Here is a 13,741-nt window from a genome sequence, read left to right on the forward strand (position 1 = left end):
GGAATGTTGTCAAACTTCCATACTCACCCGAGCACTGGCACTGCTATATGGCTGAAAATATGGCACAAACTGGTAACAAAAGCGGGTAACAAAAACTCCAACATTCCTTGACATATCATTAAAGACTGACTCAACATAATACACTTGCCACTATCCGGTTCGTTGGTTAACTCGAAAACGTCATTTCTTTGTTCTCGTGTACTAAAGTTTTCGAGTTTGAAAGTGCACTTTTAAAATGGTCCTATATATTAACCAGAATTAATTTCCTGGGCTGAAATTCGGACTTAATATTCCTTACATAAAATACTTCAATTTGCGACAAATCAGCACACCTTGGAAATTCCTAGTTTTTGAGTAAAATCCATACTTCTATTTCGTGATAACCTTGTGGAGACGTATTCAGCTATATGTGACCGGCCAGACTTAAATTCCTGTAATTATGCTGCCAGGTCCCGTCTGTAAAATATTTCTTTGTCGATGTCTTATATTTTTAGCATAAACAGCGATGCGAAAGTTGTCGAAGCATTGCGAGCGCCCTCTTGTGTTTTCCGTTGAATAGAGCATACCGAGTTGCGTAACAATTTGCATATGACATGCAGTGCGAAAAAGCCTTTTATTCCGTGCAGTGTTTCAAAAGCATAGGGCTTCGGACGCACATTCCGTGAATTTTTCGCTAGTTTTCTTGGAGAGTAAGCAAGCATGGGTAGGTCACTTGACTGCTTGTCGTTGCTGCTGCCAGCCACACCTTATTGCGAGCCAGCTTGTCTATATTTTGCTGTGTTTCTCACGTGGTTTTGCCATGGTTAGCACGCCGCATGTGCATACACATATCATGTACATGCATATCGTGTAGTTTGCCCAAACATCCCGAGGCATAGGTACACAGGCCACAACTGCTCCGGTAAGTGTTTCAACTTCGTAAATTTTGATGTTATCTTAAATAGCACTTTACGACACATTTTTATGCCATGAATACTCGAGGTTGGAAGCCAAGTCTGTATGAAACATTTTTATGCCATAAAATAAATATCCCAGGTTGAAAGCCAAGTCTGTATGAAGATTGTTGTGCATAATATGACTTGAATTTTCGATACCGAACCTTGTAATATTGACTGTATACTTGCACATACTTCGATCCTTAATACATGTTTCTTGTATGTTGAATAATAGGGTCAATGCACTTTATTGAACTCAAATTTGGATAGCGTGGATGGAAAGAGAAATAAGAGAATGTTCTAGCCTGAAATAAAACCATGAGACATATAGATGGATGTACGAATACAGAATATTGAATACTCTTTTTATGAGCATTACTGTTTAAACAAACAAATGTTAAGATATAGATGTACGGTATAAAATGCATTGTAAATTCATCAATATAGAATAACTACGGATGTGTACACATGTACTGTGGAGATGAAACTTTTTGATGGCACTGATGATTATTTAATATTCCTTCATCGAAACATTTATTAGTATTTATGAGATTACTTAATATGTACAGTAATTTTATTACAGCTACTGCTTGTGGTTCTGTGGTTCCTGAGTGGTCACAAATAGAGAAGCCTTCTCGAGTAGACCAGTGTATCCCATATCCAGCATCCATAATATTTGGGTACGTGTGTAAAACATTATTGCTTGAAATGTGCATTGGAAATTGGAAATTGGAGATTTAGAGATTTGGAGATTTGGAGATTAATGTGTTGTAAAATTATTGCATAGCAAGTGCTTATGGAGATTATTTCTCCTTGATTAAATTTTTATGCCTTTAATATTTTTATGCCTCTCTAAGAAATGTACTTGTAAATTCGCAGCAAAAACATTTCTATGGAACAAATCAATGGAAATTGAGGTTTATAGAACCAGTAAAGCAATTTCTCGAGATAAAAGATAACCAAGGATAAGGAGAGATGGTTATTTCAAATAATTAGATAATTGAATATTGGATTCATAGTCATTGTATATTTGTAAATAAATTAATTTCTATTCTTCTGTTTTCTGTTATTACAGACTGCTGAAGAATGACTGTCGTTTTTTTGTAGTAATAAAATTTTGATCAATTTATAGTGGAATATATACCCAGTGTCACTTTCAAATTTCTGCGTAACCTTTCCAGCTCGGTTACATATAGAAATTGCTCCGTGGAGACGTATACAATGTTTGTTCCCTATTGTACACACATGTCTCCACAGGGTACCGTGTAACAGATCCATTGATTACTAGCGCCCATTGGATAAACACTCAGGTTGCGTTAGCTTCTGGTTCCAATGGTTCCAATGCTACGTAATAGCCAGTGGGCGTGGTTTAAACTGAATTGACGTCACACTAACGAACCGTATAGACCAGTGACTGCAATAAATATTGCGCCGTGTGAATTTCCACACCGTTTCAGTTTTTTCCAAAATGGCTTAACCGAACCGATCCGTCCCGACTGAAATGATAGACGAACCGACCCGTCCAGCCATAATGGTTGCTAAAACAAAGCGTCATGCCGTTGTTAGGCAAAGCTAATCCGATTACGTACTTAGACGCTATGACAGAGCAGTGAAATTCATGCACCCAAAAACGTTGCATTTTGAACGTTGTGTTTCTCAGTATGATTGTAATATTAAAATATTACGGAAGAAGACATGTCAGTGATTCGGGTCGGGTTTGCATGCACAACACACTGTCAATATCCACCGCATTTAGAAATTAGACGAGGTCATGCCGTAACAATAGACATGTCTTTGACCTCTAGAAATTATTGAACCTTCGTCACCACTTATTGTTCAATTTGGTTTTTGCTATACCACTCAACCAATTATGGCAAATGGTACCGAAAAGAAAGTTGCACTTTTGTGTACGTGCAAGGTGGCGTGAACCACAACTTGCACGGTGTACGTGCAAGGTGAGTGTGAACCACAACTTGCACGTATACAAAAGTGCAACTGTTTTCGGTATCATTTGTCATAAATTGCATAAATTCGTACACAATTGTCACTGTTTTGGGCCGAATAAAGAGAATGGCTGGATTGCTAAGGAATTTCTGTACTGATCAGTCGTTATTTGAGCGACAGGTGTTCAGTAATTTATGAGATGATGCTATTTTATACGTATTTGTCACGGTCAGTTGCCCATCACTAACTTTAATATCGGTTGAGGCTACACATACAGGATGTATATAGGCTAGCGCCTATATCATGCACTTTGCAAACCATATCGGGCAAGTTCATCATGGGTGCCACCGAGTGCTGCGGGGCCATTCACCGGGGCTGGTATGCAGTCCTCTGCTTGCACGTCAACTGGTTGCTGTGGGCCGGGCTCCTGAAAGGGCTAGGGGTGATGTTGCCGACGCTCAAGGAGCAATTCACAGCCGAGACGTGGATGATTGGATGGTTGATTGCCACTATCAATGGCGCGGCTAGTTTCACAGGTAGGCTTTGTAAAGGTGTATGCCAAATAAATTTCAAAAATTGTAGTCGACTTATAATGCATGTCCTCTCAAGGTTGAAATAGAACTTGGACAGATCGGATTCCAAACTTAACCTGCGTTCGTATTTAATATCTGCTATGAGGAAAGAGGCAAACTTTTCGTCCCCTTTTCATTCTAAATTTTAGAAATAAAAAAAGCAAAGACAAACAATAAAATATAACTGTCAGTTTAAACAAGAAAATAATAAATAATACATGTAAGTAAACAAATAAGAATTAAGAATACAGGAAATTAAAAACAAAATTAAAATAAAACTAAAAAGGGAGAGTATTTTATACTATTTTACTGTGAATCCATAATCGTCATCGACACAAATTACAATATCAGAGCGGCAAATTGAAAAATGCAAAGAGAACATCCAATTGTGTAGACACAATTCAAGAAATAACCGAAATGCTGACAGGCGACATCAAAGATGTACACTGTTGAAAAACTGACGAAATCTTTGTGGAATTACTCTGTAAATTAAGCATTTTTCGGGGAGGTATACTTGTAGCTTAAGCGTATGCAAGGCATATTTCCGTATTTTTCTCAAAGTTCTTTGTATTTTCTGTTTTTGGTCATGGCCAGCAGGAAGATACACTGCTATTTTACATGTACTGTAAAAAGATTCCTTACATCTAAAGCGACAATTTGTGTTGTTATTAAAGTCAGGAGCCTTATTTTGAAAATACCCCAAACTTGAACATTTTACAAACCGTTACTTTCCCAATTAAACCCATTTATGCAAGGAATTGTTTGCAGAGGCTACACTCCAAAAACTGTAGTGTTAATTTAACACCATTCGGTATCTATATAGGACAACACCAGTAAAATGTAACACAAGATGGTCCTATACAGATACCAATGGTGTAGATCTAACACTCCAGATTTTGCAGTGTATTCACAACAAAGCCTGTAGATTCACAACTTATCTCTAGTTGACTGCGCATTCTTTTTAAGAATTTACAGTTCATTGTACATTCTTAAATATAATCAACACTTTACTAAATAAAGTGACGTCACAAGAGCAGTTTAAATCCAACAAAGCATGGTCAACCCCTCTGGCTGCCTAACTACCTCAGATTTCATCACCGTGCATCCAGAATCCTAAGTATTCCGGGGCCCCTACGCGGGTCCCGGATCCTACGTCGTAAGACTCGGATACCGGAATTCAACTTTGATAAAATTTAAATGAAGGAATTTACTTAATGTAAGAAAGCAGCCTTGCAACAAGAATATTTACAAACGATGTCACATTTAATGATACAATTCTTTTTCCAGAATAATATGGAACAACAAATGGAGATAACAATACATGATTCTCCGAATTAAAAAACGAACTACTAATGGAAATTTCCAACGATGCGTAGGCCTTCTTTCATTGTTTTCTTCAAAATGACAGCTTGCCAGAGAGAAGTCATGGCCTAGCGGTTAAGAACACTGGACTCATGTTCTAGTGTTTCAGAGGCAACAGTGACGTGGGTTCGAGCCCGGGCACGGACACTTGTGCCCTTAAGCAAGGCATTTAACCATTATTGCTTCGTCCTTCGGATGGGACGTAAAGCCGTAGGTCCCGTGTGTTGTATAATATCTAATGCACGTTAAAGAACCAGTACACTTATCGCTAAGAGAAGGGGTTCGCCCCGGTGTTTCTGGCAGTGCGATTTTCTTCAGCCATGAAGTCTGCACTTGTAAGGAAGAAGAAGAAGAATGATTTCACAGGGAGTTTAGTCACATTGCTATATCTTTAAACCAAGTAAGCTTCTCAACAGTAATTACGCCAGTTACTTTTTGGATAGCTGCAAATGATGGACTGTAGCTTTAAAGAAAGTAATCGTTCGAGCGCTACGCTGAACATAGATGCGCATATCATAGAGCTAAATTAAAATTTAATCTCGCTCTATGGTGCATAAAAACATTCCCTTCTGCGCTCTAGACGGTTAGCGTAATTTTTATTCCTAGGAGGGTTAGGGGCAATGTCATGAATAATTCATGTTTATCCATGAGAACGGACAATGACATCAACAGCATTGTTGTTAGGGGCCATTCAGAATTTTCAGTGTTTAAAAATTTCGATCTTTTTTCCAAATTGTGGGTGGGTGGGTCAAGCTAAATAATTGAAAATCGAAATTCACTTTCCATGGAAAAAAAAGATAAAAAAACAAAGAAAGATAGATCTTTTGACTTGCCTGAACTACGCGCAAACGTTCCGATATCGCGATGCGTGTTTCTTTTCCAACTTCGTCCCCTGTATGTACTGTCAGTGGCATAGCCAGGAATTGTTCAGGGGGGGGGGGGGGGCTTGAACATTTCATGGGGGGGGGGGGGGAGGCGTCATGTAGATCAATGATAATTTTTTTCGAAACTCAAAATCTCAGTGGGGGAGGCGACTGGGGGTGGGCGACAAGGTTTCATGGGGGGGGGGGGATGGCGCCCCCCCCCCCCCCCGGCTACGCCACTGCAGGTCATACAGTTAAAGTTTATGTAAACTTGTATGAAAAGTCAAAGAAAAGTATTCATGATCTATTTGACACCAAGTTTGTGTTAACTTGCCGGTAACGCCCTAAAAAAATTATCCAGACAAATATGTTTATTTTGTAACATTTTATGTTCGTCTGTCGGTCTTCTATGCTGTTATGTTTACTTTTAGGTACCTTCAATGGTACTATGTTTAATTAACCTGTTCATTTGTTTAATTAAACTAATAACGCACATATAGTTGCCAAATATGGCACTAACAATTTTGAGGTCGGCAATTTCGTCTTTAAAAATCTTGGTACGTCGGGTTACCGTACACACAATTGTCCTGGAAAAAACAGTACCAAAGTACAGAAAGTCGTACGCAAGAGCTCCCCAGCAAGTATCGCTGACGCCATTAGGCCTATGATTTCAACATTTTTCACTGTGTCACACAGTGAAATAACTAAAAAGCGTCGTTGTATTGTGGACACATAAAAGCATTCAAGTCGCGTTCTTGCACACTTTCTGCAAATCGACTGGATATCCTTAAACCACTGCCCCTGCTTTGCACAAGTGCACACGAATGAACGATTCGACTTTTATTCAAAGAAACTTCTATGTACAGTCACCAGACTCTATTCAGTAAAGTCCCCGTCAAAACGAAAGTAATCAATCCACGTGCGTAACGCACGGCTACACCATCGTACAGTGTGGCAGGGACACCAACAAGTAAAACAACAATTAAACATTTTAACAAACAAAATGGATAAATATTCTGATTGAATTTCGTTAAAAGATACTTTTTGGTGAGGTATCACATATTTTATCACATAAAAGAGGATGACCAACAACTTCACGCCGTCACTGAACTAGACACACATGTCACGTATGTTTCAGCCGCTCATTTAGTTTGCGCGCATGCGCACTCAAAATATGAAATACTGATAATCAGCAAACATGGATGCCTGCGGTCGCAGTTTGAACCACTGAAGTATCGGTCAACAACGGTCGAAGAACTTTGATAAATTTTTCTTTCCACGTGGACAGGAATTTAAGGCAATCAAAGTCACTTTTGCAAACCTTAGCGCAAAAAAGAGAGAGTATTTGATGCATTTTTTGTTTTTCCGTGTCGTGTAGTACGAAAATATTGGGTCACAAATTCAAAACAGGCGACAGTTTAGGGGATAATTTTTCAGTTTTGCCGAGTAATTGTAAACTTGTCTTCACTGAAAAATGGTAAAAGATGCCACGGAAAGTGCGATGTATAAATATCATTTAAGTCGGAAACCGTTTCAATGAGAAAAGTAAGGTCTCACGTTATACGTTTTTTCGTTGAATGTAACGTTAGTGTGCACGTACCTGTACACAGACCCTACGGGAATCTGGCCCGTAAACATGGCTAGCCACGCGCCACGCGCCGCGGCGCTCCGTTTGTAATCTTACGACGCGTTGGCAAATAAATGTATTCATTTAACTGAAACGATTTACAACTGACTGGTTCCCGGCCCTGAGATGCAGTTAAGTACGATCACAGAGGGTCAGAGGGTACTGGGACCAGTGTATTTGTGCACAAAATGGGTTTACTCGAAAAATGACGATTTTTATAAGCTACATGTTTCCTTCTTACATCAAAACACCTGTAAAATGATAATAATCTATCATCATTTCCGATAGTACTACGGCTGATCTAAGGTAAACCCGGCAAATTGTCAAAATGTGTAAACCAAACTCAAAATCGAACGATGTTTTTCCTTTTCATTTTGTACGTTTTTTGTCCATAATTATCGTTTTTTTTAAATAGTTGAAAAGGTTTTTAGCGCCGTTACCACACTGTAGAGACAATTTATATCCTTGTTCACTTGGTCTACTGATAATTTTTGGTTTGAATCATCTTTTAAGTACGTTTGAGGATGATACATTTTAAGACATGAAAACCACACAATCGTTCAGTGCGTCGTCTGCTACCGCAGTTTGCAAGCCGACGGCGCGGAGGAAACCATTGCGCATGCGTGAGAAGACAACTAAATGCACGCACGGTCTATGGGGCTGAAACATACGTGATGTACATGGTGTTCAAGTACATGTACATGCAAGTGCATGTACATGTACAGTCATGTTCAGTTTTTTATTAATCGAAATTAGGGGTGGGTGGGTGGGTCAAAATAATTTGGAAAAAAAGTCGAAATTTTAAAACATTGAAAATTCTGAATGGCCCCTTAGTTACTCAACTAGTTACAATACATTAAAGCATTTTAAAGAACGGTTGTCGTCGAGCTACCACACAGTAGCCTAGTGGATAGCGAGATGAGCCTATGGATACAAAGATCCCTGGTTCGAATCCACGTCGTCGCTGCTCATTTTCATCAGCTATTTTTCTTCTCCAAATTTACCACTGAGATAATTTTAAATTAAGGGCAAAATAGAACGAGAACCTAAGTCTTGCAATGATTCAAAGGAAAACCTGAATCAGTCATGACTTTGCCCCTAACCCTCCAAGGAAAAAAAAAATTACGCAGACGGTCAAGTATCATAGAGCTTTACTAAATGTCATGTGCTGCATGTTGAATCGCCGTCACCACTTGTTTTTCAATTTGTATTGTGTATGGTACGGACAAGCAAATTATTTGCAGGCTCTTCTGCGTATCTGTGTCACGGTCGGTTGCCCATTAGTACTAGTTTTATATCGGCTGAGTACACGATGTATGCTATGCACTTGACACATTTTGCTTGACAATTTTTTTTTAAATGGGTGCGGCCGAGTAGTGCTGCGTGGCCAGCCACCGGGGTTAGTATGCAGGGCACAATTTCTTGACTCCGCTATATCCACAGAATTCCGTGCTTACGACCACAATTTTGTTTGTAGCATGATCGCGCTACAAACAAAACTGTCTCCTCTCTTGTAATGCAAAACTGCCCCTCACAAACACAAGTCCCCCCTCTCGCATTATCAAGAGTGTGCACCTTCTTGAGATGGAAAATTAGACCCCTCGAAAGCATAAATACCCCTCTCGCAATAAAAAAAATTGTGCCCCTCTCGAGGTGAAAAATTGGCCGCTAAAAATAATAGTCACTGAGCTGGCCATCAACAGTGCCCCTCTCGCGATAAAAAAAAGGTATCTCTACATGACTAGGTTAAAGAAACACAAAGAGCGAGATAGACAACGTATTTATAATTTGTTCCTCGTCAGTTTAGGTTTAAAGTGACAGAATATTCTTTTGGGCTTTTCCTCCCACCTGTAAAACTGTAATTTTTTTCGCATTGTCCTCTCTCCACAGGTTTCTTCAGGCTTGCGAGCTACAGTGCCTATAGGGCGCTTTCGAAAAATCCTTGGTTTCATCATCAGAAATGATGATTAATAATAATAAAATCAATAATTATTACCCTGGATTTGACATTTGGGGGACATCCCCATAGACTTGTGCACAAAATTTTCAAACTTATACGTGCCCGAACCTAAAATTCCCTTGTCCTTTTCGCACGAATTTCGGTATGTTTACTAATTAGACCAACAAATATATCTAATTGCGACGGTACAATGTTGCCTATAAAGGGGCGCTGTGACATTAGGGAGACATGAAAATGTCCCCCTAATGACCGATGTCTCCCATCGTGCGAAGAAATTACGATAACGTGTCTCCTTAATGGTACCATTACACGTATTATAATAATCCTTATTCGACTGGCCCTGCACTAGTCTATACTATAATTCTATACTATAATTTTGTCCAGTAGGGGTAAATATCAGTGCCAGCGGGGTGACGACATTTTGTGCGTTTAACTTGCGAGTGTGCGTTCACACCATTGAATAATGTGCGTTGTTTGCACGAGCTTGCAGTTCTCAACTGCCCCTTCCGAACACGCACATTTTCGACTGGCCCTGCACTAGTCTATACTATAATTCCAGGAATCTCTGTCTGTCTGTCTGTCTGTCTGTCTGTCTGTCTGTCCGCCGATTATCTCCAGAACCGGGCACCGTATGAAGTTGAAAATCGGCGGGTGTATTGCTCGGGACAACAGAATGTGCAGTGCCAAGTTTGAAGTTGTTTGGACCAGCGGTTGTCGAAAAAGCAGTACTTTCTGAAGCCTAGCGCGCCAGAATATAGCCTGGAACTCCGCGCAATGATGTTCTTTTTTATTGTTTACGTCATGTTTGGGCAAGAGCGCGCGTGCTTAATATGACGCAACAATGGAAAAAGGACGGGCACATTGTAGGGCGATAGGATAGCACTGCACACCATGTCTTCGTACGTACATAAAATACGTGAGTGGCATGCACGGGCACATGCATTTTGTAGTCAACTGAGCAACCATCACTGTACTGTATGTAGGCGGTCGACTGAGCAACTCGAATAGAATATGGTATCGCCCTACAACTACGCCCTACAGTTGTAGGGCGATACCATATTGTCCAGTAGGGGTAAATATCAGTGCCGGGGGTGACGACATTTTGTGCGTTTAACTTGCGAGTGTGCGTTCACACCATTGAATAATGTGCGTTATTTGCACGAGCCGCAGTTCTCAACTGCCCCTTCCAAACACGCACATTTTCGACTGGCCCTGCACTAGTTATAATAATAATAATGACTGGTCGTCGGATTTGAGCCTCAGACCTCTTGAATATACGTCGTACCCAACTCGTGTACCAACCGAGCTATCCTGTCTTTATATCAGACACCCACAGTGGCAATGTTTCGATGGTTACATTCTTTTTAATTTCCGCTCCAGTCAGTCTCTTTGTTGACGCGTATTACATGTTGTTGGTTGAAAACTTTCAAATCGTGTTTTGTTTTCACTTTATGCAGCTCCCCTTTCGGTGCCGCTGGAGGGCAAGTTTGGCACTCGTGCTGTGGTGACAGTCAGTGGTTTTCTGGTTGGAACGTCTATGATTCTCTCTTCTTTCTCCAACAGTGCTATTCAGATGATGCTCACATCTTTACTCGCTGGTAAGCACTGCCACAGAAATAACCGGTTATTAACGACTTTGAAGCGCAAAGGTTTTTGATTGACGGTGCGTACAGTTTGCCCCGTGAGCAGGCTTAGATGGCACACGAGAGTCATTATTACGCCAAGGATCTTGCGGCGCCATGTTGGTTGCCTAATTGCACGATCGTAGCCCCTGGTATTTTGTGTAATTTAAGTATCACACTACATTGGGAGACTTAATTAGGAATGCAGTCGACGCGTTTTACGCCTGACGCAATGCTTTCAATTTTGAAGGTTTATTTTGGTATTTTGAAACACAGGTCCTGGTCTAAGTATAGTGAATGTTCTGACAAGAGCAGCGACGGGACGTTATTTCACCACCAACTACGCCACCGCTAACGGCATCGGGACCTCAGGACACGCAGTGGGTATGATCCTCATGGCGCCGCTAACTCAACTGCTACTCGACACCTACGGATGGAGAGGCGCCTTAGTGCTGATTGGGGCTTTGAGCCTGCACCTTGGCGTATGTGGCCTCCTGCTCAGATCACCGCCAATAGCACCTACACAGGCGCCGGACAGGTATTTACCAATCATCTCCAGCGAAGAAGAGAAGTCACCACCTGACGAAGCGAGCCACGACACTAAGAACGTTTCCCGACTCAGCAACTTCAGGGGTGCCATCTGGGCGCAAAGGAATCTCTTAGGATGCGCAGTTTGTTGCCGCGTCGAGTTCTGGATTGTGTCGCTCGTGTACGGCTGCGCTTTCTTTGTAAGCAGTCTGTGGCTGATCTACTTCGTTGCTTACGCGGAGGCGAAAGGTTTCTCCGGCTACGAGGCCGTGACGTTCACCACGGTTGGAGGGATCGGAAACCTTGTATTCAAGGTCGTAGTCGGTGTCATTGTCGACCGAGGTCTGCTCAAGTTGCGGTTGAGCATGTCAGTGATGATCATCGTAAATTCGGTTGCTTTACTAGTACTGCCCTGGATGAACTCCTACTGGCTGATGGTGGCCAATGCCTTCATTTTCAATGGCTTCAACGGGGCTTTGTCATCCCTTATCGACATTTACACCCGCGAATTGCTTGGAGCTGAAGACCTGGTTTCAGCTTTCAGTTGGATGGATCTTGTCGCGACCACCTTTCAACTGGCATTCGGATTTTTCCCAGGTAGGAACATTCCAGCACTAAGAAATCAAATCTAATGTCTATCGGCTGCATAAATAAAGCCGCGAAACAAGTTCTTTATAAGATTTTAGGCTTTGCATGGTGGAGTATCGGTATCGTTTCGGTTTGCGGTAACACCATGTGGTAATAACTACTGCTTAGAAGATATTTAGTTCTGAAAAGAACTTGTCCTGCTTATTATCAACTTTTGATAAGTAGTTTTTGTTCTGATAAGAACAGTCCTGCTTCAAGTTCTAAAAGAACTTGTCTTTGGTCTCAACGTTTCGACTAGCAGTGCTCTAGTCATCGCCATCGTTCTTTTTAATTGGGATTTACATGACATGTATACTATCCAAAGAAAATGATCGAAAAGTCGATTGATTTTCACCCACACGTCCTTCTTCATTGCACCGCAGAAATCAAAAACCTTTTAAATCAAAAATAAGAAGAAATGTCAGTCTTTCTCTTCCTTTGACAATCTTTGAAGAGAAATATATCATAGCTACAGATGTCATGCAGGCATGCAGCCTTTGAGATAAGTTCTGTAGTGTTGCGTGTCCACAATAAAGGCTCTAGCCTATAGTACCAAACAAAAATGAATTCCGACTTTTCTCGAGACGTTACATCATTTTCATGTACCGTGTTGCTATTGAAGTTGAGGACCGTAACTGTCCCATTTATTGCACATTTACCTGGCTTTTTTTTAATTTAAGGTTGGATATTTGACCGGAATGGGAGCTACGACACTGCCTTTGTCATCTTGGGATGTGTTGCGATGCTGCCGTTGGTGGCGCCGTTTATGGAAACGGTGCTCAATCGATGGAGGGCACAACTTGGTACATGAATTATCCATTGTTGTTCAAAACCACTGAGATGAATGTACAATGTACAAGTATTGATCTTTTAATCTTTTTAAAGGCACACGGGAGCTTTAAAACATTAAAAAGTGGAGACTTTAACCTTGATAGACTGGTTAGGCCAAAAAAAAACTGATAGTCGGTCTTTGGTCAGCGCGCGCGTCGATTTTAACCATGCGCGTCAATCTCTTTTTTTCTCCAAAATGTTCCGCGGTAGCTCCAACAGCGCCCTCTATTGCCGCACCTCCTCGATTTTTTTACCAAAGAGCACCAAGGAATGGAAAATTGCACCAAGGCAAATGATTGAGGGCACTAAGGCAAATTATGCAGGACACCAATGTACATGAGGACACCAAAAAAAGGCAAAATAGTACCCAACCTTGTCTGTACAATCCAAGCTTGGGAAGAAAAACAAAAGAAGAAAAAAAAAAAAAAAAAAAAAAAAAAAGCCGCGTCGCCGCATCAATTCCGGAACTTTGGTCTGACCAGAGACCGAGTATTTTTTTTGGCCTTAGCGTGCAATGAATTATGTGCTTTAACTATATGTATTTGTGTGTATACTAAATTTTATCATTATTGATGTAAATTGCATGCCCAAATTCTCTCCTTAATTGGTTTCAAACTGTTTTTCAACATGATATTGAATATACATAATTGCAATGAAAATTCAAACTCTTAATCTGCACTTTTAAGAAATGGAAATTTCAACTAGTTTACAACTACTTTTAGCCTATTTTCATTAGTTGAACACACATGTAAATCTTTCACTGGATGGCTCCCTTCATTTGTCCAGTTAATACAATTAGTGCTGCTGTCAAAGTTAAGTGGCCGTTTTCTCATATTGTCTAATTTTCTTCAATTACGTTAATTCTTTTTA

The 13,741-nt window shown here is 40.6% G+C and overlaps 1 protein-coding gene and 1 long non-coding RNA gene across 2 annotated transcripts; both read left to right on the forward strand.

The window, feature by feature from the left end:
* Positions 1-411: 411 nt before the first annotated feature.
* LOC119738491 lies at positions 412-2,126 on the forward strand. The gene is made up of 2 exons (XR_005272457.1): positions 412-1,615; positions 2,011-2,126. It is a non-coding gene; the product is annotated as an uncharacterized LOC119738491 (long non-coding RNA).
* A 1,024-nt stretch (positions 2,127-3,150) lies between these two features.
* Positions 3,151-13,048, forward strand: LOC119738490 (monocarboxylate transporter 12-like). The gene is made up of 4 exons (XM_038213396.1): positions 3,151-3,415; positions 10,721-10,861; positions 11,162-12,010; positions 12,721-13,048. The coding sequence occupies exons 1-4, from the start codon at positions 3,217-3,219 to the stop codon at positions 12,849-12,851; spliced, it is 1,320 nt and encodes a 439-aa protein (XP_038069324.1). The 5' UTR covers positions 3,151-3,216; the 3' UTR covers positions 12,852-13,048.
* The last annotated feature ends 693 nt before the right edge of the window (positions 13,049-13,741 follow it).

The sequence above is a fragment of the Patiria miniata genome, unplaced genomic scaffold, assembly GCF_015706575.1.
Source record: "Patiria miniata isolate m_02_andy unplaced genomic scaffold, ASM1570657v1 HiC_scaffold_3, whole genome shotgun sequence".
Lineage (NCBI taxonomy): Eukaryota > Metazoa > Echinodermata > Asteroidea > Valvatida > Asterinidae > Patiria > Patiria miniata.